This window comes from Candida tropicalis, assembly GCF_000006335.3.
Source record: "Candida tropicalis MYA-3404 genomic scaffold supercont3.6, whole genome shotgun sequence".
Taxonomy (NCBI): Eukaryota; Fungi; Ascomycota; class Pichiomycetes; order Serinales; family Debaryomycetaceae; genus Candida; species Candida tropicalis.
The window spans coordinates 676704-702108 of NW_003020058.1; the positions used below are offsets into that span (position 1 = coordinate 676704).

Below are 25405 nucleotides of genomic sequence, written 5' to 3' on the forward strand. Positions count from 1 at the left end.
TAAATACAACCATACGCATTTTGTCTCTACTCTTGGGTCTTGATACCTTCTGTCAAGTTTTCCTTTTGTTCAGCTTCCAAAACATCTGGATGGACAAATTTATGTACATATCCTTCTGCTTCCAAATCCACCTCACTGTAATTAGGACCGATTTCAATAAACTTCTTTACATTATGGAAAGCTAATTCTGGACTCTTGAACTGATCATTATATCCTATAACTTTTTGTTGAAATTGTGGTGATTTTGGAGATACCAAAGCTTTCAACTCAGTCTTGTGCAAACCTTCTGGGACAACATATGTTCTGACTTTTTCCCAGTTAACATGATATCTTCCTCTTGTATCTAAGTGACCTATACCTGAAGAACGGGTACCTTTATAAAAATCTTTATTACCCTGTTTGGTGGTTAATGGATGTCTCTTGGTACCTGTTTTCAATTGACCATAGAATAATGTACCATCTCTAAATGTTTGCCAAGGTCTTCTTAATGAATTAGATACTGTGGATTGGAAACTTAATACCTGAGAAGCTCTCATTGTTGAATAGGTTTTGTATTGATAGGTTTGGTGGGAGATACTTAGATTTGATTGGAGACAAAGCGAAAATTTTTTTTTTTTTTGTTTTTCTTCTGATGTTAGACTTCCTCACTTTTTAGCACATTACAATCCCACTAACCGTTGATTTCGGTTATGATTTCCATTCTACATTTATGCTTTACATCAAGAGAAGTCCAAGTTAAACTATATTTATCCAAATGGCTACTCGAAAATATAATATTTCATGTAATGCTAATTGGACTTTTGACATATATAAATGTTTGTACCCCATTAATTTAATTTATTTGATTTTTGACATCACGTGCAGTTCACATCTTGAGACTGTACACGACCTGAATTTCAGTCAAAGCCGTCTGTGAAACAATGCTAGCAATCAATTTAATTAAAAGCAAACTTTATCTAAAAATTCTTCCAATGATTAGAAAATAGTTATTCTACCACCAATTGTCATAACTTTGAATTGTTAATACACTAGAAGATGAAAGCCCCACCAGAAAAGCCACAAAATATGGGATCTTTCCCACCACAAGCTGGTTACTCAACTGATCTACATGTTGATACTCATACATATTCCGACAAGCCTACACCGATTTCACCAAATGAAAACAAAACTCAGCAATATGTCTCCGAGCATTTTGATAGCGAACATAGAAAGAAATATGCCAAAGAAGGAGGAAAGAAGTTATTCCAAATCTTTTTGTCATTCTTATGTAAGTAAATTGACTTATATACTATGAACTATGTAGATTTTCATATTGAATATATAATATAGCTTATAATTTGGATTTTCCTTTTGATAATTCGTTTTTCATAATATCAATAACTTTGTTGGCCAATCCAAAACTTCCTTGGTATCCACCACCACCAGCACCATAATTGTGAATTAACCATTTACGCTTCTTGTCCAATTCAACTCTAGCACCATCTTCTCTAAATGGTCTGAAACCAACATTAACTTGAGCAATTTCAATCTTCAGAGGATTGTTTTTAAAAGTTGGGTCAACCAATTCTGGAGCGTACTTAAGAGCTCTTCTGATAATTCTTTCGGTCAACTCCTTATCTTCAGCAGTATTTCTTTCACCAGGAAGGAAACATCCACCGACAATGGTACCTCCTTCTTTTCTTGGCATGATGTAGAGCAATTCGTTAGGGAAACCTGGGAATCCATGAACATGATACTGGATTCTAGCATTGTTCTTAAGAAGCAAAACTTGACCTCTAACTGGGAAAGTAAGCTTATCATCGTCAACACCTTTGATGGTGGTTGCATCTAAACCAGTTGCATTGATGACATAGTCGGCTTTTTTACCAGAACTATGGAAATCTCTGGCCGATTCAATGTTGTAGATGATTGGAACTTTCTTAAGTTTGTTACCTATTTCTTTGTTTTGTTGAACAAGGTATTTCAAGTAAGTTGGTACGGAAACAACCAATCCTTTGAAACTATGTCCAAAAGCAATACCTGCTGGCAATTTCAGGCTATCAATAATTTTAAAATCATCAACAAAATCTCTATACCAAGGGATTATTTCCTTGAAGTTGCCCTTTGCTGCAGAAACTTCATAGTCGGTGTAATAAGAAAGATTCTCAGTGGCCCAAACACCAGCTCTTGGGTCAGATTCAGCAAGTTGCAAAAACTTCTTATAACCTGGTTTGTCAATTTCTTGTAACTCTTTATCTTCAGGAGAAGCAAATGATTGCCAGTTTGCTCCAGCATAAGGAGAAGTATAAGAAGGATGGATATCTCCTGGCCAGTGGTGAGCGGCAATAGTGATATCCAAGTCAGGATTCCAGCGTTTTAATTCCAAGGCAGTTGTTAAACCAATAACCCCTGCTCCTAATACGACTACCAGTGTCATTGTATAATGTTATATTTGATATATGATACAAGTGATAAAGAAAGAAAGAACTGAAAAAGTTATATCAGCTGATAAAATTTGATCAACGACCGAAAATTAAAAAAAGCACTCCTGAGCGGGTAAGATTATCCGGGGAAAAAATTGATTGAAAATCTGCATATAAAACAGAAAGTCGACTTCGTTGTCCAATCAGAAGTTGTTTTTTGAATTCCGTTGATAACCATGTACGAGTCTAGATATTGGTGGATGTACGTTCTATACTTTGAACAAAGATGAAAATTTCAATCATAACTGTTATTTTATCTTTAATTGGTCTTCTTATTTCACGCTAGGAAAATTTCTAATCATGTCTATCAAACCTTACAAATGAAATTGTACTTTAACAAATCAAAGAGTCATTCCGGCATATAATCCAACGGAGTTTGTGTCATAAAAATCCAAATTTTATCAAAAAAAAATTGGAAAATGCGGCTTTGATTTTTTTTAATTTCCTTTTTCGTGCGATTTCGCGATTAACGGCTGCCAACCGAGACAACCAGCCAGCCATCACCAGAAAATGATTTACTTTAGCTCATCATCTTTAGGTGATGATGTAACAATTCTTAAACGGTGTATAAAACGATATTCTATGATGATATGAAGAAGTGATTTACCATTTTATTGGCATCGTCAAACAAGTGTAATGTTACTCGCTGTCTTTTTGGTTCAATGTGGCTTATTATGGTGCAAGCAAACTCTTCATAATATTCATTCCACGCCTCTAAACATTAAAAGTAAATTGATGTTTGTTTCTTTCACATGAATATTATAGTGCAAACAAACATGACCCGATTTGGTAACCATAGATCCTATTTTAGCTTCAAGGTTGTATTTTCTATTCTTATTCTTCTCCTGTAGTAAATTATAATCAAATCTGTAGACACATGTATGCAATATTATTGTGAGTGCACACAACTACAGAAATAAAAAAAAATTTTATTGAAAAAAATAAGTACTCTTAACTTGTCTCACATTTCCTCTCTCCATCCTTATTTTTGTGGAACACTAAAAGTAGAGCTGGTCGAATCATTCGACGTAAAAGGTACACAAATATCAACAATTTGATTTTGTTGCTTTGCTCGTCAATCAGAATTACAATGCAATGTCTTGATTACGAAAGAATTAATGCTGGTCAATTATAGTAATTGAAAAATGAATATCCGTTTTGTGGATCATTACGTGTCTTGAACATTCAATTACTGCAAACAAAATCAAACTCCGCCATGAAGTTTTTTTCTTTAAGATCAAATGATTTAAGTTTTATTGTCTAATACAATACAAGACGTCATGAAAGTTAATGTACAACTTGCCACCAAAAAAAGACTATTTCGATTTCCCAAAATGGATGATCCAGCGTCAGATCTTTTAGAAGCCCTCAAAATGGTTGCACTTTATTTTTTTTTTGTGTGTTTTATTTTCTTTGCTTGTTGCTTAGATTATATATAATTTTTGAGTATTATTTGCTGGGTTATAATTTACATCAACTGCTATGATATGGTTCTTCTGCTTGCAATAGTGACATCTCAAGTCACCAAATTTAGAGATAATTCAAATGCTATAAATATCAACAAATGTTCACCATTTCGGTTCGTTGTTCAATTTTTTCTTTTTGATTTCAGCAAAACTCTTAGTCTATACCAAATACCTACCACTATCATTATATCATAAATTGAATTAATCATGTTATGGAAATCTATATTTGCGACTGCTATACTAGCAACTAAAGCACTCACTGAAGCTCAAGATGTGGTTACGGTTACTAAAACTGTGTATGAAAGCAATCAATGCCTAGAGGATTATGCAAAGAAGATTCTACCAAACAATCCTACAGGCTTAACAACAGGTATACCGGTTGTTATACTTTATGAGCCTAAAACTGAAGAAGGGCAGAACCAACAACATCAGTCAACACAACAACAACAATCAACAAAACAATCAACACAACAATCAACGCAACATCATCAATCAGTACAACAGCATTCCAACCAACAAACCCATACATATTCATTCAAAGGTAGCAACTATGTGACCAAGTCTACCAATAAAAAGACCAAAAATTTAGTGGTTACAAGCTCACATACCACCACTGCCATTGCTTATACTACCATATGTCAAAGAAATGGTTGCGAAACTAGCACATACACCACTGTCATTACTGATCCACTGATTTTCAGCACCATTCATCCTGTTTCTGAAACTGGTACTAAAGAGGTCACATTCCAAACCACAAATGTTAAAACAGCTGAAACTACTACTTCAACTATTTTCAGTGCCACAACTACACCAAATTCTACATATACTCCATCAACTTCAATGACTGTATCATCTACTTCCATTGAAAATCCAGTTAGTTCACAGTCTGTTGTTAGTTCTAGCAAATCTGTTTCAATTGACATATCTTCAATTACTGCCCCAGTAACAGTCGGTGGTGAATCGACCAAATCCAGTTCTTCTAACTCAACCACTTCACATTCCGAGTCATCTAACCATGCTGTTGCCACTACCACTTCAATTGTTTCATCTTTAATTGAAACAACTGATAGCAAAGGCTCAACTTTTACTACTGTCTCATCTTCTACTTTGACTATTGTATCAACCAATACTCAAGCTGCTACAACTAGTTTGACTTCATCATTTGAATCATCCAGTACTTCAAGTTTGTCCTCAATTATAGGTTACTTGAATTCAACAAGTGAAATGGGAACTTCTTCAATGGTTAGTTCTGAATCATTATCCGAAATTGAATCTTCTGCCTCAGGTTTAACAGTTTCACCTTCGGAATCTAGTGAGATTGTTTCATCATTATTATCTGAATCATCAATGTCTTCTCAACCATTAATGTCTTCTGAATCAACTGGAGAATCTTCAATTTTGTCATCAACTGTTTCTTCAGTAGCATCTAGTGAGATAGAAGAGACTAGTTCCACTCAAGAAACAAGTTCTGCTCAAGAGTCCAAAGAACCAGCAGTTGAGACACATATTTGTTACTCGGGAGATTTGTTTAGTGCTGTCGATACCAGTGCTCCACCATCTGTTTTTTCCAGAAATCAAATCCCATTATCAATTCCTTCGGGAGTTAACAACAATGGAAAACCAATTGGAACAAATAAATTCTACACTAATTTGGTTATTAATAGTCAAGATCTTATGGTATATCCATTACCATATGCACTTTATTGGAGTAAATCTAACTATTACGGTTTTGGTGTTCAACATATCAACTTGGACCAAAGAGTCTTTGGTACACAGAATACAAACAACCCTGGAGTTCCTTCATATTACTATGATCCAACAAATAACGGTGAAATTATATTTTCTGCTACTTCCTTTGATGAAGACTCTATGGAAATGAAGGTTACTGATATGAATGATATGTCTGCTTTGGTCAGTTTATCTAGTTCAGCCAATGATGAAATTAATCACTTGGATATTCCTTTGGTTCAAGGTATGGGTTTTGCAACTGCTATCTACAATGGTAATTTGAATCCGTTATTGAACTCCTTATATGGTTTTAAGGAGTTGACTTTAGAAAATTCTGATGCTTTATTATCCAATGTCCTCAAATATCGTGCAACTTTATTGAATGATATTGAATGGTTGATCTATGTTACTTTACCAGAATCTGATCTGGACTTTGAATTGGAAGTTTCCAACACTTACAGCATTGAAGGTACTGGTTCTGTTGATGGTTTAATTATCCAAGTTGCAATTGCTCCGGAAGACAGTGATAAAGATGCTTATTATGATGCAGCAGCTGGTATTTATGTTACTTCTGCTAGTGTTCTGGGTAGTGTTGTTTGTGATACTGCTGCTAGTTACAAGATTGGTTATGAAACCAAAGGTTCTTCATCTTCTGGTAAGCCACTTATTTTTGCTTTACCACATCATTTAGATGCTTTAACTGGAGATGTTCTTGGAGCTGCTACTGGTATTACTGTTGCATCCACCACCAAAGGAAACATGGTTGGTTTCTTAACCGATGAATTGGCATTCAGTGAAACTATTAATTACGATGTGGAATTTTTACCATGGTTGCCAAGTTTAAATGGTCCATTGACTTACAGTGAAGAACAATTGACATTATTGGCTTCAAGTGCAAACCATGAATTAGCCGTTGATATCAAGAGCAGTGTTGCCAATATGAACTCCAATTACTTTTCTGGTAAAGTCATTGATAAGTATGCTCAAATTTTGTTGGTTGTTAGTGATATTATCCAAGATGAAGAAGTGACAAAGGATGCTTTGGATGCTATGAAGGAAGCATTCGATGTCTTCCTCAACAATGAACAATACTACCCATTAATGTATGATACTAAATTTGGAGGTATTACTTCAACTTCTGCTCAAAATGGTGATACTGGTGCTGATTTTGGTGCTGCCTACTATAATGATCATGATTTCCACTATGGTTACTTTATTCATGCTGCTGCTGTTGTTGGTTACGTTGATAAAAAGTTGAATGGTACATGGGCTGAAGATAATAAAGATTGGGTTAACTCATTAGTAAGAGATACGTCAAATCCATCCACTAATGACGTGTACTTCCCTGTATCCAGAATGTTTGACTGGTACTCTGGTCACTCATGGGCAACCGGTGTCTTCAACACTTACAAGAATATAGAATCAAGTTCTGAATCTTTACATCATGCAGCTGCTCTTAAATTATGGGGTAAAGTTATTGGTGATCAATCATTAGAAGCTAGAGGAGGTTTGATGCTTGCAATTATGACACGTTCCTATAATGACTACTTCTATTTCAAGAGTGACAACACTGTTCAACCACTGGAAATTTTACCAAACAAAGTTTCAGGCATTTTCTTTGAAAACAAGATTGATTACACTACATTTTTTGGTACACCAGACCAACATCCTGAATATGTTCATGGTATCCATATGCTTCCAATCACTCCATCAACTGCTTTGGCCAGAATTCCATCTTATGTTCAAGAAGAATGGAATGAACAAATTGAATCATTTATTGACAATGTAAGCGATGGATGGTTGGGAATATTAAAACTCAACCAAGCATTTATAGACCCAAGATCTAGTTATGAATTCTTTGCTTCAGATGACTGGTCCGACAGCTACTTAGACAATGGTCAAAGTAGAACCTGGAGTTTGGCCTTTTCTGGTATTTATAATAGTTTATAGTTCTTGTTTTGTTATTTACCTTTTAGTTCTTTATTTCATTAGACTTTCAAATTCATAATTTTATCTTTTACTAAACAGTTTGTATTTTCACTATGTAAACTGATTGCACCAGTAGTTTGCGTGTACAACTCAAATTTTTTTTTTTGTTGTACGAACATAAGATTCTTCCACCTTTTTTCTGGTGTGCGTTTTGTATTTTTCATCGTTCATAATTTTTTCTTTAGATTGAAGGGGAAAAAGAGAAATTGAACAGGTTTACATTACTGGCCAATTTTTATTACAACCAACATAGATGTTTTCATTTGCAAAGAAACTTGTTGATAGATTAGAAGGCAATTCGTCTCCTAATTCCAATGTCAAGGATTCTTATTTTAAGAATGCCACCGAAATAAATAACAAAGGATATGCCCTTCGAGTATTGAATGTGGTCCCACATTCTATTGCTCACGAGAAAGGTTTCGAATCTTGGTTTGATTATATTATCAGAATCAATAACCATGAATTGCCAATGCTTTACCCACAATTGTCCAATTTCTCATACTCAATTAATGAAGACGGGACGATCAATTATGGTGGAAATGCAACATCTCAACAAGCAGCAACTATTAATTTCGAGTTACTTATGCAAGAAATAACCACATTAGCTAATCACGAACAAGATCTTGTAGTTGATGTCTGGAGTGCAAAAGGTGGTATCATCAGACAAATTGCTTTACCATTGAAGAAATTTGAAGCTAGTGACAAATCTGAAGAAGACAATGAAAATCAAACAGTACACAAGTTATTCGTTGACAATTTTAAACAATTGGGACTTACGTTAGAATCACAACATTTGAATACTGCAACATATGTTTGGAGAATTTTAACCACTCACCAAGGATCACCTGCTTTTATGTCTCAATTAGTGCCATATTCAGATTATATCATTGGTTGTGATTCCGCCTTCCCTACTGATATCAATGGTAAAGGATTACTTGCGACTGGTGGAGAGTCCTTATTATCAAAGACGGTATTAAACTATTACAACTACCATTATGCCTCATCTAGTGAAGACAATGTCCCAATTACCCTTTATGTGTATAATCATGATTATGATATTTTAAGACCAGTAACGGTTAATCTTTCTCGTAGTTGGGGTACTGGACAAAACAAGGGTATTCTAGGATGTGATGTTGGTTATGGTTTATTACATAGAATTCCTGAAGTTGTTGGTAAGTTTCAAAGTGATTCAATTGTTGACGATGTTCTTTTTGAAAATAACCAGAATGTCGGATTTCAACCTCAACAAAGTTTACCCCCACAACATTCCACGTATGTTCCACCATCTCCTGAAAATTCACAAGAAAACTATATTAATACTGCTCCACCTCTTCCAACAATAGGTTCTGTTCCACCACCACCTCGTGGAGCAGCAAGAAAGAAAAAACACGTTGTTGATAAGTCTGCTGTTGAAGGATTAGATGATTACATGAATGAAGAATTAGAAAAGTCAAAGAAATTGGATGTAACTACAAAACCAAGTAGTGCTTCATCATCAGATAATGTTCCTCCTCCTCCACCTCCAGCCGCCAAGTAAGTAACTAAGTAGTATCAAAATTAAAAAGTGTAAGGATATATATATAATATATAATGTATAACATATAATAACTGATCACATCTATTAATGTTATTTTGGAATCAAAAAAAAAAAAAAGAATAATTAAAAACAAAATCACAACTGCAAAAATTTGCCCACTGTCGGAATCGAACCGACGATCGCTCCATCACTTATCTTATTATACGAGTGGAGTGCCGTAGCCACTTGGCCAAGTGGGCTCACAAATATCTGTTTTTCCGAGCAAGTTGAACCACTTGTTGTAAAACGTATTATTTTGTGTAATCATATAAATAGTAACATGATTTATTATCCGATTATAATGATGCAGACTAACGAATTTTGTAAATAGTGTTTAATATGTACTGCTGAATACAATTACTGATATTTACAGATTCTAGGGTATTGTTATTGGAACAAGCAGATTATTGCATTTACGATTGAAATATATCACGATTCTCTTGAATCATCATACCAGAAAAATAATAATAATAATTGGGAAATATGAGCTAACAATTCAAATAAACAGAAAACTATAAATAAGGGACGTGCTTCCATTAATATGATTATTTTTAGAGTATTTCCTTTCATGAATTCGCAAGGAAACCAATGATCGTACTGTAGTATCTTACTAACTTTTCTTTTTCCTTGAGATACTTTTTTTGATCTAGTTATAGTTGCGTTGTTTGCATAGTGCCTTAAACATCAATTACTAACAAGTCAACTTTTAATAGCAATTTTTGATGTATAGTATAGAAATAAACAAAATGTAATACATTTTTCACTTTAAAATAAAAATTTGTAGAGTTTATACATTACTTGATGATGAGTTTAATGTGATCCGACCCTTTGCGACCCAAAATATGATTCTTACGAAACTTAATATACGTTTTGAATTTAATTTACTACTATTTGATGCCACAGTAAATTGACAGGATATTCTCAATAACTTTGCAAAAAGTCATCATTGTATTGCGAAAATGTATTAAAAATGGAAGTTCATTCCGCGTCGCGAAAAAAAAAAAAAACAATTGGAACCCCAAAACCGGATTTAAACATTGATTTGGAACCACATTTTCTAGAATGACTAATAACCTCAATCGAATGACAAGATGATAGATTAAAAATATTAAAATAACGTCTTATTGTCTGTTATTTTGTTGATACTTGGTGGAGAAGAAATTAGCATTACATTGGTAAAATCGAGTATTTTAAAATTTATTGTTTCGGAAGTTGAGCCATACTACGCCCGATTATTTTTTTAGTCTTTTTTTTTTCGGTTCAATTACAGCGCTAATCAATGATTCTGTCATACATTGGTTTTTTTTTTTTAGTTTTAAGTTTTGTTTTACTTACTTTTTTTTTCTTTTCTTTTATCTTATCTTTTTCTTTTTGAATTAGTTAAATAATCATGACAAATTCAGGGACTAAGAAGCTAACGTTCAGGGAACAGATGAAGGGGTTCCCTGTTTGGCAAATGATTGTCATTATTTGTATTCGTTTTTCAGAACCTATTGCATTCACATCATTATTTCCATATGTATATTTCATGATTCGTGATTTTGATATTGCCCCATCCGACGCTGATATAGCCAAATATTCTGGTTATTTATCTGCTTCATTTGCATTTGCTCAATTTTTATGTTGTGTCCAATGGGGGAAAGCATCAGATAAATATGGTAGAAAACCAATTTTATTATGTGGATTAGCAGGAACTGCATTTTCAATGTTGATATTTGGATTTTCACCGAATTTTTGGGTAGCTATATTTGCCAGATCCTTAATGGGGTGTCTTAATGGTAATATTGCTGTCTTGAGAACAACAATTGGTGAAATAGCCACAAATAAAAACCATCAATCAATTGCATTTAGTACTTTACCATTATTTTGGAATTTTGGAGCAGTTATTGGACCGATAATTGGAGGTTCCAAATATTTGACAAGACCTAGAAAGAGATCAAACGAACCACCTCTGCGTATTGAAAGTTTTTTCATGACTGCAGTTGAAACCATAAGTTCGAAGGATGATTTGTATAACAGATTTATGAACAAGTATCCTTATGCTTTATCAAATGTAGTCATTGCAAGTATATTGATGTTTAGTTTTGTTACTGGATTTTTATTCCTTGAAGAAACCCATCCCAGAATGAGAAAGAAGAAAGATTTTGGTTTGGAGATTGGTGATTTTATTCTAAGAAGACTAGGATTCGATGTTCTAGTGAGACCTTGGAATAAGAATAGAATCTCACATGTGCCACAAGAACAAGAACCATTGATTACAGAAGAAGAAGAAGAAGAAGTGTCATCATTAGGAAGCGACAGTGATCTGATTGATAACCATAGTGCTACCGTTACTGATCCACAACCATTTTATAGATCCACTGATAATGGTAGCGAAGTCGATAATGAACATAGTGATAGTGATGCTGAAACATATACTAATCCAATTCCAAGAAGATACTCTGATGCTGTTGTTAGACGCTATTCTTCAACGCAATTGGGTCCAATGTTGTCACGTACCACTACTTCAAACTCAATAATAACTACAAATATTGAACAATCATTTTCAAGAGAAATTTTCACACCTCCAGTTGTTCAAACCATTGTGGTCAACTTTTTGTTATCTTTCCATACAATTGTATATTCCGAATTTTTACCAGTTATGCTTGCGGGTCAATTACTTCCAGAAAAACTGTCTTTCCCATTTAAATTGGTAGGTGGATTTGGATACACCAGTGATACCATTGGGAAACTTTTATCATTTACTGGTATTGTTGGTACTTTATCTGTCATGTTTATTTTCCCTATTCTTGATAGAAATTTCAGAACAATTTCTTCATTAAGAGCATCTCAGATAATTTTCCCAATTGCCTATCCTATTTTACCATATATTGTGTTTACACATGTTGCATATAACTCATCTAATCCACCATGGTTAACTAGGACTTTACTTTATGGACTTTGTTGTCTTATGACAGCCTCAAATGCTGTTGGGTTCCCCAATATTTTGGTGTTGATACATAGAGCCTCGGCTCCAGAACACCGTGCATTCATTAATGGTACAGCATTAAGTTTGAATTCTTTGGCAAGATTCTTGGGTCCAATGATTTGGGGTTATGTAATGACTTTCAGTGAAATATTTGAAGTTGGAGAAGTATCTTGGCTTCTTTTGGGATGTTTGTCATTAATTTGTTGTGTTTACACTTTTATCATGAAAGAATATGATGAAAATGGAAAAGTAGTAGACCATAACGTTTAGCATAATTTTATATAGAAGTACATTGTGTATGTAGTGTAATACTAAAGAGTATGTAATCATTTTTGCAATAAGATCTATCAAATCCGCGAGCAGTAAAGAAGAAAACCTGTTTCCAACAGAAAAAATAGGAGAGAGATAAACCTGCCTCCACCACCACTATCAAAAAATCACAACCATTACCAACGAAACCATGTCTATTGTCACTACATTGGGAATGTTCATTATAGATGAAAATAGATACTTAGATACAGATGAACCTCCACAAGTTAATATAATAGGTGGTGCAGGAACCTATGCTATTATAGGTGCAAGAATCATCAGTCCATTATCTAAGGCAAATAAAATTTCTGGAATAATAGATATGGGTACAGATTTCCCAATTGAAATAAAAAAAGAATTAGATACTTGGAAAACAGGTACAATATTTAGAAATAATCCAGATAGATTATCTACTCGTGGAGTAAATATATATCATAATGGAATAAGATCATTTGAATATCTTACACCAAAATTACGAATAGAAACTGATGATATTTTAAATTATAATGATTTAAAAAATAGTAAATCTTATCATTTAATATGTTCAATTGAAAGATGTAAACAGATTATTCAAACTTTAAATAAAGTTAATCCTAATGCTATTTATATTTATGAACCATTACCTGATGATTGTATTCAAGAGAATTTTCAATCTTTAAAAGAATTATTACCTTTGATTCATATTTTCACTCCAAATTTAGATGAAGCTAAAGAATTATTAGGTGTTGATACTAATGATTTAAAGAAAATATCTCAAAATTTTACCGATTTTTTAAAAATCCCAAATTCAGGTACTGTATTAAGATGTGGAGCTAAAGGGTGTTTTATAAATACTATAAACGGTGAAATTATTGAATTACCTGCATATCATCAGAATCAAGAAAATGTGATTGATGTAACTGGAGGAGGAAATTCTTTTTGTGGTGGGTTTATAATGGGATTCTGTTTAAGTAATGGAAATTGGTTGCAAGCTGGTGTTGCTGGAAATATAAGTAGTGGATGTATTATAGAAAAATTAGGAATGCCTGTTGTTGATGGTGATTTATTCAATGGGAAAACACTACAAGAAAGAGTTAAAACTTATCAATTACAGAATCCTACATTGCACATAGATTTAGATTGGTCATAAATCATTTAATATTATACACTTAATTTTTATATAAGCATTGTGTAAAAATAATTCAATCCTGTTGAACAGTTGTATTTGCGTGAGTTAAATCGCTATCTGTTTCATTGTCTAGCTTGTTTCTAGATGCCACACTAGGTGGAACATTTTCTTCGTGATATAACCATCTCATTGATTCTGTTTTATCGGTCCAATGTCTAAGCTTCTTTCCGTAAACATACAATGGAATTGCAAATAAACTTACAAATATTTGAATTCCTCCGTAGGTAACGTATGCAGCACGGTAACCTTCGTCATCAGCATATCTGTTGTTGAACAAGGAAAAACAAAAACCTAATAAATTTTTCAAGAAATTGAAGGAAACCAATGCTTCTCCTGCAAAGACTTTATAAGAATCAACAGCAAATGTAATTGCAGTGGTTGATGCCATTGAACTTCCAAATGATAATGATCCAAAAAATAAAACTGGTGCAATCCATGGGTTTGCGACTTGTGCAGACCATCCATATCCCATAAGACCAATGGCAATAAATAATGTTGATGGGATAAGCATAACTAATCTAAATTCTGGTTCATAAACACCTTTATTTTTGGAAATGAAATAACGACAAACTCTATCAGATATCAAACCACACGATAAAGATCCCAAAATACCACCAATAAAAGGGGAGATATAAAAGAGACCAACCGTCTGTTGATCATACCCATATGGTGGGTGTCTAAAAATTTCACTAATGGTTTCAGAAATCACAATCAACCAAACAACAGCAAGAGAGTATATGAGTGCTCCGAATAAAATTGAAGGGTATGAATATAAAATGAATGGTCTCAAAGCAACCATCCACCAACTGTCTTTGGTGTATCTACCACGGTAAAGTTTTATTTCCAGCCAATAAGAATTTTTGGGTGTGAGATACTTCAGGTGGTTCTGTTGGTTCAGTTATACCAAACAGGAGTTTCGCCGACTCGTTTATCTTCCGGGTTCGTCTTGAATGGATGACGATTAACTTTTGAATGTCAGTTATGTTCATTTGTGAAGGACGTGGTAATGCAAATGCGTTTGTCTTTGTGATGGTGGATGATATGTAGCAACACTTTGAGCTAATTTTCGTTTCTTCCAACGATCTTTTTGGAAGGAACAGGATTTCTATCCCAAAACGTATCCGGGACGAACAAAATAGTGGCAGCTAAATTGAAACCCAAAAACATTGCTAAAATCCAGAATAGCCAATGTCTATCCAAGTATTGAAACACCAAACCTGATAATAATGGAATAATGTTTTTACCACCCAACATCAACATAGTGTAAATTCCCACTCTATAAGCACGTTCGTGGGCAAAATAAATTTCAGCAATAGTTGAACTAGGTAGACATTCAGTAGGTGATGCCCCAAAGGCTGTTATAATTCTTGCCCCCATAAGATTGCCAAAGCTATCTGCAGCACCACCCCAAATGGCACCCATCATGAAAATAAAGATACCTGCAACATAAACAAGTCTTTTACCATATAAGATAGCAGTGGGACTGGCAAATACTGATCCAAACCCCAAAGCCAACATAAACGCCCCAACCAAATAGGAAATTGTAGTTAATGATTTATTGAATTCTTGTGATAATGTATTCATACCAGCAGCTAAAAATGGAGACATACCACCTCCTAAGAAACTCTGAAACCCAATGATCAATAAACAGATATCACGTTTCCAAACTGGCCAATTTAAGGGATCATTCGGAGAGTCATGTGGCTGTGGATTGAGAATGATTCCCTTTGCTGAACGCTTCATTGATTGTGTGTCATCGTCCTCGTCGGGATCATCCAACATAATGACGGTCCCTGTAACCTCTTTAACTTGCGGCTGTTTAATACCCAAGTGGGAACTGGGCTGATCTCTGGAAGTAGCAGCCATGAATGATGATAAATGATATGAAGTGTAGTGTGATCTAAAAGGACAGCCTTAAAGTATTGATCCGGGAAAAAAAAAGTGGTTAGTAATGGATATGTTTTATATTTGAAGGAAAAGTTGATGTGACTTGATAATTTCTGTAACAATAGCCCTGTGTGAGAGAGTGAGAGTGAGAGATGGTTGATAACAACAACACAGAAGCAAACAAACCAAACGAAAAAAAAAAATATCCCGAAACTGCGAACAATATTTTATTTTTATTGTAAATTTCTTTTGTAGAACTTTCTTTTGTGGTCGAGAATTCTCAGACAAGGCGGAGATGAGGAAAGATTATGTATCACCAAAATTGTAAGACAAGTGCCAGGTTTAACAGGACGAATCTGTGTGTTGGTACTTTATTATACAGATAATACCAAATAGTAATCGAAAGATATTAATTTGAAACAAGTTCGTTTTTCTTTTATCTTGTTGATGGGAAAGATGAGCATATTTCAGTGGTCATAATTTTAATTTGTTTTTAGTCAATCACGTCGTGGTACCTTTCCTTTTTTTTTTCGTCGTCGTCGTCCGTCGTTGTCGTCCGTCTCCCGTCGTAGTAGCTGCAGCAATTTTCTTGGCTGATTTTTGCTGATGTGTTTACGTTTTCCTAATTTTAATTTTCTGAATGGTCAAGTTTAATATTTTTAGGTATGATGTCATAGCTGCATCCTCGACTTGACTACTAGAAGAAGAGGTGTCTATTCTTATCTGTTTACCTATTCTATTTTTTGTACTATAGATATGTTGTGTGGGGAAGATTTGATCCAATTTCAAGGTGTCGCGGAGGGGGGAGGGAGCGTGGCTTTTAAATGATAGAGTCTTTTTCATCTGAATTTATCCACTGGTGTTGCAACGTGGTGCAGCCATTTCTCGACTTTAATTCCTAAATAAAAACAAGATAGAAATTTTAGTGTGTTTTAATTTCTCCTAAAGCGAGGATCATCAATCAATCAATCAATCAATCATTCAGTCAAAGGAAAAAAAAATTCGATTGCATACCCCGCCCTTTAATATTTGCGGCAATCTGATGCGTTGTTGTGATAACAAACTAGACCTTATTAATTAGAGATCAGGATGAAACCTACACAATATTCAAATTCTTTTATCGACTTTTTTGCAAATGTTCTGCTATGTTACTTGTCAATTTAAACTTTGTATGTGGCTGAAACAGATTTTAATGTAAAATTCGTTTAAAAACTTACTTAAAACAATAATTAGATTGAAATAATAGAAAAAGTATAAAACAAATACTACTTTGAAATTGGCTTGAATGTAAAATATGTTTTTGCAATCAAAACATAAAAGTTAAATTTATTGAATGGATTCTTGTAGAACTACTAATACCAATAAAGGTGAAATACAATCACATCACAATCACAATTACCGCACATGAAACATTAATTCGAATCTCACATTTTCTATAGAACACCTTGTCCAATGGAACAGGAAATAGAACTTACAAGCTTTATTACAGGTGGTATCTGGGTTTAACTATTAAATGCTAGTTAATTTTGCTCTAATTTTTCCCAATTGGGAAACGCGACAGACAAATTGATTTGTCGGATAAAGCATACTATAGAAACTGATTACTTCCGTAAAAACACATGACTTACGATGTGTTCAAAATTAGAACATATTATCAACAAACGTTTCGGATCTTATAAAACCTCAACGCGTTCAGACCATTGCTAAGTACAATGAATTAACTCTAAAAATGAATGCAACGCGTGTGGGTGGGCGAGAAGGGACAAAAATAATATAGCAAGAAGTGAGAAAAAAAAAAATTGTCCAATTCCCATTTTTATCCCGCAATTGGTAGTTCTCCCATAGTTAAGGTATCTTAGTAAGTGGAAAATCAAAGCAAAAAAATTTTCGATTTTCTCACACAAATTTTTTCTCTTTAATCACTTCATTTTATAAGGATTCTTTTTTTTTTCTTTCCAAGCAATTAATCTCAGATTTGAATATCATTCGTTCACCTCCCCAATTTACTCCGTTTCTGAGTACTTGAAAGCTAATTAGTATCACATGTCGGGACCTCCACAAGTATTTCGAGCTACTTACTCGAATGTATGTACTTTTTTTTCATTTATTTATATGTTTCATAAGTTGTTTTCCGAGTTACCGTCGGGGGTTGAATATTCTAGTGTCCTAAATTTTTTTTATGCCTCCTCATTTCAACCAATGAAATATGGAAAGTGACGCGTCTAAACCAATTTTTTTTAGATATATACTAACACAACTATGGCTAGACGGCAGTATATGAATGTCTAATGAATGACTCGCCTATCATGAGAAGATGTAAAGACGATTGGGTGAATGCTACCCAGATTTTAAAGTGCTGTAATTTTCCCAAAGCGAAGCGAACGAAGATTTTAGAAAAAGGCGTACAACAAGGGTTACATGAAAAAGTTCAAGGTGGATTTGGAAGATTTCAAGGTACTTGGATTCCTCTTGAGGATGCCCGTAGATTGGCAGAAACATATGGTGTTACTAAAGAATTAGCCCCAGTGTTATTTTTAGATTTTAACGATCCGAATTTGATTATACCCGAAAAAGTTAAGCCAGCCCCAAAAGAATCTTCAGGTGGAGTCAAGAGAAAATACGTCAAGAAACCAAAACAACCCGGAGACCCACCAAGAAGGTATAAAACCGGTAAGAAAGCGGCACTCCAAGCAGTTGAAGAAGCAGCTGCAGCTGCCGCGGCAGCTGCCAATTCTACTACCGCAACCACTGGTGGTGAAGGGGGTTTAAAAACAGAAATATCTCGAAATCCTTCATCAGGCGAAATTATACCTATTAGCGGTCCACAAGCAAATCATAATGTTCGAAATGGAAGCAGTATGAATGGGCGTCCTGCCAATATACAACCACCAAGTGGGACGATACAAGACCAGTTTGTAACTCAAGGAACATTTTCCACTTTACAAAGACATAATTCTTATATTGCACCAAGCAGTCAACAATTCCCACAGATGTACAACATGTCTCAAACAGCAACAGTCCCACCACCACAACAAAATGGAAATAATACTTCATTACCACCAAGAGGAATGGGTGATTCATTTACACAAGCCGAGTTTCAACCAATACGATCGAATAGCATGCCAGCATATCCACCCGAGATACAAAATTATCAGGCCATTCAACAACAACAACAACAGCAACAATTACCACCTCAAGCATTACCTCCACAGCAACAACAACAACAACAACCACCACCACCCCAGCATCATAAATTCTATCAGAATGCAATGTTACCGAACACTATTCCACAACAAGTCTTTTATCAAGGTAAACCTCTGTCATCACAATCATCTAATGATAGCTCATGGTCAGTAGGTAATAACCCAAAGGAAAGTGATACATCTGCAAATTCAAGTACTGATGATCCAAAACAGATTCAACAACAACAACAAGAAGAAGACTCTAGTCCTCAAGGCGATAATAGTTATGCCGCACAATTATTGCGTTTTTTCAGTGATGATAATGCAGCAATTCCATATTTTATCATCTATCCACCTGTTGATTTTAATATCAATGAACCAATTGACGACGAGGGCCATACCCCGTTACATTGGGCAGCTTCAATTGGTAATTATGAAATGATCCATTTGTTGATGTCCAAAGGAGCAAATCCATTGGTGGTAAATAGCTTCGGATTGAACCCTTTATCTAAGCTCATGTCCTTTAATAATTGTTTTGAATTGAAAAGCTTTCCTAAAGTATTGGACGATTTGGAGTTGTGCTTAATAAATACAGATATAAATGGACGAACTCCATTACATTATTTATCTCAGTTTGCCAAAGCAAGAGGAAATGCAGATAGTTTAATGTACTATCTCAAGGTGATATTGAGCAAGTTAACCGTATTGTCCAATCAAAGTCAAGTTCGACAAATCGATTTGATGAAGAATGTGTTGAATCACCAAGATGTTCATGGAGATACTTGTCTACATATTGCTGTTAGAGCTGGTAGTGCTGATCTTGCCAAATTGATACTACAATATGGGGCACATGATGATATAGAGAATATCAACAGGGAAACAGCTAGACAACTAATAACGCAGTATAACCTTATACCTAATTACGCGAACGTTGGACCTACGCAAGCTACTTTACAACAACAATTACAGTTGGGAATGGGAAGTTATCAAAACTATAATGGCCAAGCTAATAATACATCACTTGTTCCTGGGTTAGCTACTCCCATCCAACCTTCATACACAAAGGCAGAAACTCCAGATACACAAAGAACTACTGTACAAGAGGATGATTTGGATGATGAAGATGGAAGTGTAGTTGCTAGAGTGGACAAGAGCCACATTGATGCTTTAACTGATAACAAAGAGAATATTTTCGTCGAGAAGCAATTTGAGAATATGTCAACTCCGGTTAACAAGAAGCAGAATGTTACAAATGCACACCAACCACTTGCTGTTATTTCAGAAGTAGATAGCTCAACAACCCCACCACAAGGACCAGTACAACCACCTCAATCCCAACAAGAACAGCAGGAACAACCAGCAGAAGTATCTACACTGGTTTCAGAGAGTGTCAAACCAAAACTCGAGTCTTCAAATGGTCCCCAACTGTATAATCCTAAACCACCAAAAATCAGTGATGAAGGAAGAATTATTGAAGAAGAAAAAGTTGAAGATAGTGATCCAAAACTTGCTATGACTGACTTATCATCAATGATTTCCGGTATGATCAATTCTTTGTCCGACACATACTCTGCCGAACTCAAAAAATTGGATGCAGAAAAGGAACACTTGCAACAATTGATCACTATCAAAGAGGATGAGAATGAAGAATTGTTGAGAAATTTCCAACGAATACTAACTAGCACGGGTATTCAAGAACCAAATGTCGATTCAATAGAACAAGGACAGGCATTGGTGGTTGAGACCATAGATATTTGTGAACGAACAATTTCTGAAAAGGAACAAGCATTGTTACGCGTATTACAACGTAACCAAGCATACAAGTTGGCAAAATTAGTTGAAGAGCAAGAATTGAAACATTTAGAAGAACATAATGAAGTTGATGACGGCAATGATTTAATCAATGAAAGCCAAGTTGATTATGCCATTGAATTGTCTGAGTTACAAATTCAAAGGAATCAATTGGTTAGTGATATTGCTAAGAGAACCAAATTATTTGGTATTGATGAGAAAATGTATAAATATAGAAAATTGCTTAGTTTAAGTTGTGGTGTCAGAGTTGAAGAAATCGATAGCTTGATAGATGGTATTGCTGAATCTTTAACTGAAGGTATGACATGAGTATGGACGTATGTAAAAGAAACAAACAATTGTAATATCAATTTTATTTAGAGTATCTGTATTAATCAATATTAGCATTTTTCTATATTAATTGTCTCGCAGTAACTGTAAGACGGATGTCGCCCTAATACCACACCAAAATTTGAAAACCAGAAACCGAGAAATGTTGATGATGACAAAAAAAAAAATAAATAAATAAATAACCAACACAATTGAAACAAAAACTCCTATCAACTGTAACTACTCATAAACTTAATAATAACAACAACAACGTAGGAGAAAGATGGCCAGAGAAAATCCATATAAAAGACAGAAATTAACATCAGGACAATTTCATAGAGCACAAGAGATTTGTTTATTTCCACCAACAAAATATGAAGAATCAAAAGCAACATTAAAAAATTTCCCACTGTCTATAGTAAATGGAGTTACAATGGAAGGAGGATTATATTCATTAACTTTTAAATCTATTAATTGTGCTACATATGTAGAAAATAATGAATTAATGAAAAGAGTATTTAAAGTGAATCCATTAGATTTACCTAAATTAAGTGATGTAAATTTGGAAAAATTGAACGAATCTTTGAAAAATGATATAAGCCAAGAAAATGAAAAAATAACTACAAAGACTGAAAATCAAGTAAGTGAATTACAAGACGATCTTCAATCTTCTATGGAAAATGGTCAAGGGTTAGATAAATTTAAGAAGAAATTTCAAGAACGTTTTGGAAATGGAATTTCTTTTACAAATGATGATTATAAAAGAGTTTCAAATGTGAAAATCCCTGATTTGAAAGTCGACAATATAGTAGATGTCAAATATCTAGATATTACTCCACATACAGTAGCTCAACAAATGGAAGCTAATGGTCCAGAAAAATCCGAATCTGAATCTGAATCCGAATCTGAATCCGAGTCTGAATCTGAATCTGAATCTGAGTCTGAATCTGAATCCAAGGATCAAGTTGAAAAACAACCAGAAAGTGCAACCAAAGAACAAGTTGAAGAACAACTGAAACCTAAAGAGCCAGAATCAGTTGAGAAAAAACTTGAAGAGGAAGAACAAACACTGAATGATATTGTATAGATAAACGTCCTTTGATTTTCTTTTCTTTTGTTAGAACTGTACTGTATAAATAAATAATGAATACTTAATCTTCAATTCCACCAATGACTGCACTCTTAACAATCAAATAATCACTGACACCGTATTTTGAACCTTCTCTTCCAAATCCAGATTCACCAATACCACCAAAAGGTAATGCTGCCTCAGAAATAGCACCTGTATTTACACCCATCATACCAACATTTAAAGCTTCCGCAATTTTGAAAATCTTGGTAATATCATTAGCAAAGAAATATCCAGCTAATCCAACTGTAGTATCATTAGCCATTTCTATAACTTCTTCATCAGTTTTAAATTTAATTAATGGAGCAACTGGACCAAAAGTTTCTTCATTAGCAATCAACATATCAGTAGTAACATCACCCAAAACAGTCAATTCATGGAAATTTTCTCCTAAATCTGGGCGTTTATTTCCTCCATATAAAATACTTGCACCTTTTGAAACAGCATCATCGATATGTTGTCTTACTTTCTTCATTGATCTATCATGAATAACTGGACCATAATTAACTTTTGGATCAAGACCATTACCTAAAACAACATCTTTGGTTAATTTTTCAACCAATTTGCGTGAAAATTCATCATATACTTTTTCATGAACAAAGATTCTATTTGCACAAACACAAGTTTGTCCACTTGATCTAAATTTTGATGCAATGGCACCAACAACAGCTTTATCAATATCCACATCTTCAAATACCATAAATGGTGCATTTCCACCTAATTCAAATGAAAGTTTTTTCAAAGTTGAAGCTGATTGTTCCATTAAAATTTTACCTACTGGAGTTGATCCTGTAAATGAAACTTTTTTAATTAATGGATGTTCAGTAATCAATTTACCAACACCTGCAGCATCGGAAGAAGGTAAAACATTAATCACACCTTTTGGAAAACCAGCTTCTTCAGCTAAAACAGCCAATGCAATAGCTGACAATGGAGTTTCTGAAGCTGGTTTGATAACTGTAGTACAACCTGTTGCTATTGCTGCACCTACTTTTCTTGTAATCATTGCTAAAGGAAAATTCCAAGGGGTCATTATACCACAAACACCAATAGGTTGTTTAATAGTCAATATTCTGTTTTTTCCATTTGCTGAAGGTATAATATCCCCATAAATACGTGGTGCTTCTTCTGAAAACCATTGGAAAAATGAAGCAGCGTATGAAACTTCACCTAATGCATCAACATAAGGTTTCCCATTTTCTAAAACAACAATTTTTGCCAAATCTTCTTTATTATCTATCATCAATTGGTATAATTTCAATAATAATTCTGATCTATGTCTACCTGTGGTATGTTTAAAACTATTAAATGCAATATTAGCAGCTTCAATTGCTGAATTAAAATCTTCTGATGCCATGGATTGGACTGTAGCTAGTTCACTTTCAGGTTTAGGAAATGTTGCGGGATTAGTTACTTTGAAAGTTTCCCCGGATGCACTGGTAACCCAATTACCATTGATATACGCATCTGTCTTGACAAGAGTAGGATTCTTAAGTGTTGCCAATACCTTTGACGATGATTCAATTGTGGAATAAAACCTTCTAGAAATCATCTTTTATAATATGGGTATTGAAGAATAGATGATATATATAATTTGAATTATTTTTGCTTGCTTTTAAATTTATATCTGTTCCAGGAGAGTCGTGGAGAGGGAGAATATGGCGGTCGGTACCCGAAACAGGCGCACTTGCAACAGAAGAAATGCTTCTATGCACAAAAAAAAATATAAATCGAGAATAGATCTCTATTTAGCGGATCACTTCCTAATTGGGGGGAGTAGTGTCTAGTGTTCTTTCAACATTTAACCTATTGATAGTCTTCTATTTAGGTTCAGCTGTTGTTTCTTTAGCACCATCTGTAGCAGCAGTCGTTAGTCTCTTTATCCTTTTATCAATCAATTTTTTAGGATTTAATGCAAAGAAACATTTTTTGTCAATTTCTTTACTTGCTTCACGATCAGCAATTTGTGATTGCTTTGCAATTCTAATACATCTTCTTATCGATTTCACTAACGTTTCATATTGTTCTCTGTTTGATGATTTTATTTTTGGTTGTACTTGTGCTTCGCCATCAGGTTTTTCATTTGATTGTGCATTAGACTTATCTTTTGATTCACCTTCTTGTTTTGGTTCCTCGTTTAGCTTTGGTTGTTCTTGTTCCTCTTTAATAGCGTCCAATTTAGGTTCATCTTTTAAAAACTTTCTTTTCAAGTATCTCTCCGTTATTCTTTTATCTGTGTCATACATAGCAGCAAGGGCAATTTGTGGAGGTGTAAATAAAAACGCCACATCACTAACCATGAAATATTTATTAAGCCATTCTTTAGCTTGATTATATAGATTACCCAAAGTATCAACGGAAACATCATAAATCACTTGTTCTGGATGTAATAATACTGCTTGGAAATCAAGGAAAAACCCATATAATGGACGAATTGGATGATGCACTAGTAATGTAAATTTCAAGCTTTGTAATACAATAAATTCCAAATCTAAAATATGAGATGCATCTGTTCCTTTCAATGCTTTAACATAAGATTCAATTGATATGAAATAATTTTCTGATTTTGCTGCCAAAAATATACATGTATACAATACATTCTTAGGATGAAATTCCATTACTGAATTCACTAGATAAAACTTTTTAAAAAATGATGCAGCTGTCAATCGTACTTGTGTAGGCATTTTGAAAAAATTACATGTTGTAGTTATATTCTGGATATAAAAATCAAGATATGTAGATTCTTCTTCAGGAGTTAAAATACTAATCATCGATTCATTCAATTCTTCAGGGTATTTTGCAAATACATCTGGGTTTTCCTGTTTTGCTTTATTATAAGCAATATCAAATTTTTCTTTAGAGACTTTAGCTCCCTTTTCATTTGCATGTCGTTTAGTGTCTTTAAGATTATCTGGAGTGAATGACCATAGTTCAAATTGTGTTGAGTTTCTGTACAAGTCATCATTGGTAATTCTTGGTTTCTTAACAGGTGGTTCTGTAACCTCAGGTGATTTAGATGGTTCAGACATATAAAAAAAGGGAATACACGCGTAATACTCGAATTATATGGACTAATTTCAAGTTATAAATGGATAGTATGTGTACTAAGACTTGGGAAGATCGGTTGGTGTCTTTAAAAGTAGAGATGAAAAATAAAAAATAAAAAAAAAAATTTGAACAGAAAATTTTATCGTAAATACTGTTCAAAGGTAGAAATGTCGTGTGAGACATTTTTTTTTGTACCTCCACATCTTACTTCTGATTAGTGATCTATTTGATTAGAAAGAGAATTATATTAGGATGTATAAATCTATACCCTATATAGATTAGAAACCAGAGAAGCGAAAACAAAAACCATTCTCAAGTTCATCTGTGAAACCATACAACAAGTAAAATAATAATAAAAAAAATCAAAACAGA

The 25405-nt window shown here is 34.1% G+C and overlaps 12 protein-coding genes and 1 non-coding gene across 13 annotated transcripts; 6 read left to right on the plus strand and 7 right to left on the minus strand. All coding sequences in view use genetic code 12, as the record gives it.

Moving 5' to 3' along the window:
• Window positions 1-26: 26 nt before the first annotated feature.
• On the minus strand, window positions 27-536 carry MRPL27 (mitochondrial 54S ribosomal protein mL41; the record flags this gene model as incomplete). The annotated part of the gene is made up of 1 exon (XM_002550233.1): window positions 27-536. The coding sequence occupies one exon, from the start codon at window positions 534-536 to the stop codon at window positions 27-29; it is 510 nt and encodes a 169-aa protein (XP_002550279.1).
• Window positions 537-1330: 794 nt separating this feature from the next.
• DAO1 (Dao1p) lies at window positions 1331-2416 on the minus strand (the record flags this gene model as incomplete). The annotated part of the gene is made up of 1 exon (XM_002550234.1): window positions 1331-2416. The coding sequence occupies one exon, from the start codon at window positions 2414-2416 to the stop codon at window positions 1331-1333; it is 1086 nt and encodes a 361-aa protein (XP_002550280.1).
• A 1719-nt stretch (window positions 2417-4135) lies between these two features.
• ENG1 (endo-1,3(4)-beta-glucanase) lies at window positions 4136-7606 on the plus strand (the record flags this gene model as incomplete). The annotated part of the gene is made up of 1 exon (XM_002550235.1): window positions 4136-7606. One exon carries the CDS (start codon window positions 4136-4138, stop codon window positions 7604-7606), a length of 3471 nt encoding a protein of 1156 aa, XP_002550281.1.
• Window positions 7607-7898: 292 nt separating this feature from the next.
• CTRG_04580 (uncharacterized protein) lies at window positions 7899-9182 on the plus strand (the record flags this gene model as incomplete). Its single annotated transcript, XM_002550236.1, has 1 exon — window positions 7899-9182. One exon carries the CDS (start codon window positions 7899-7901, stop codon window positions 9180-9182), a length of 1284 nt encoding a protein of 427 aa, XP_002550282.1.
• Window positions 9183-9334: 152 nt separating this feature from the next.
• CTRG_06311 lies at window positions 9335-9421 on the minus strand. The gene has a single exon. It is a non-coding gene; the product is annotated as a tRNA-Thr (tRNA).
• Window positions 9422-10611: 1190 nt separating this feature from the next.
• CTRG_04581 (uncharacterized protein) lies at window positions 10612-12459 on the plus strand (the record flags this gene model as incomplete). The annotated part of the gene is made up of 1 exon (XM_002550237.1): window positions 10612-12459. One exon carries the CDS (start codon window positions 10612-10614, stop codon window positions 12457-12459), a length of 1848 nt encoding a protein of 615 aa, XP_002550283.1.
• Window positions 12460-12649: 190 nt separating this feature from the next.
• Window positions 12650-13627, plus strand: MAK32 (Mak32p; the record flags this gene model as incomplete). The annotated part of the gene is made up of 1 exon (XM_002550238.1): window positions 12650-13627. One exon carries the CDS (start codon window positions 12650-12652, stop codon window positions 13625-13627), a length of 978 nt encoding a protein of 325 aa, XP_002550284.1.
• Window positions 13628-13679: 52 nt separating this feature from the next.
• On the minus strand, window positions 13680-14465 carry CTRG_04583 (uncharacterized protein; the record flags this gene model as incomplete). The annotated part of the gene is made up of 1 exon (XM_002550239.1): window positions 13680-14465. The coding sequence occupies one exon, from the start codon at window positions 14463-14465 to the stop codon at window positions 13680-13682; it is 786 nt and encodes a 261-aa protein (XP_002550285.1).
• A 260-nt stretch (window positions 14466-14725) lies between these two features.
• On the minus strand, window positions 14726-15532 carry CTRG_04584 (uncharacterized protein; the record flags this gene model as incomplete). Its single annotated transcript, XM_002550240.1, has 1 exon — window positions 14726-15532. The coding sequence occupies one exon, from the start codon at window positions 15530-15532 to the stop codon at window positions 14726-14728; it is 807 nt and encodes a 268-aa protein (XP_002550286.1).
• A 2309-nt stretch (window positions 15533-17841) lies between these two features.
• Window positions 17842-20856, plus strand: SWI4 (SBF complex DNA-binding subunit; the record flags this gene model as incomplete). The annotated part of the gene is made up of 1 exon (XM_002550241.1): window positions 17842-20856. One exon carries the CDS (start codon window positions 17842-17844, stop codon window positions 20854-20856), a length of 3015 nt encoding a protein of 1004 aa, XP_002550287.1.
• A 283-nt stretch (window positions 20857-21139) lies between these two features.
• On the plus strand, window positions 21140-21943 carry CTRG_04586 (uncharacterized protein; the record flags this gene model as incomplete). Its single annotated transcript, XM_002550242.1, has 1 exon — window positions 21140-21943. One exon carries the CDS (start codon window positions 21140-21142, stop codon window positions 21941-21943), a length of 804 nt encoding a protein of 267 aa, XP_002550288.1.
• A 64-nt stretch (window positions 21944-22007) lies between these two features.
• Window positions 22008-23537, minus strand: UGA2 (Uga2p; the record flags this gene model as incomplete). The annotated part of the gene is made up of 1 exon (XM_002550243.1): window positions 22008-23537. The coding sequence occupies one exon, from the start codon at window positions 23535-23537 to the stop codon at window positions 22008-22010; it is 1530 nt and encodes a 509-aa protein (XP_002550289.1).
• A 268-nt stretch (window positions 23538-23805) lies between these two features.
• CTRG_04588 (TFIIH complex kinase subunit) lies at window positions 23806-25014 on the minus strand (the record flags this gene model as incomplete). Its single annotated transcript, XM_002550244.1, has 1 exon — window positions 23806-25014. One exon carries the CDS (start codon window positions 25012-25014, stop codon window positions 23806-23808), a length of 1209 nt encoding a protein of 402 aa, XP_002550290.1.
• Window positions 25015-25405: the final 391 nt, after the last annotated feature.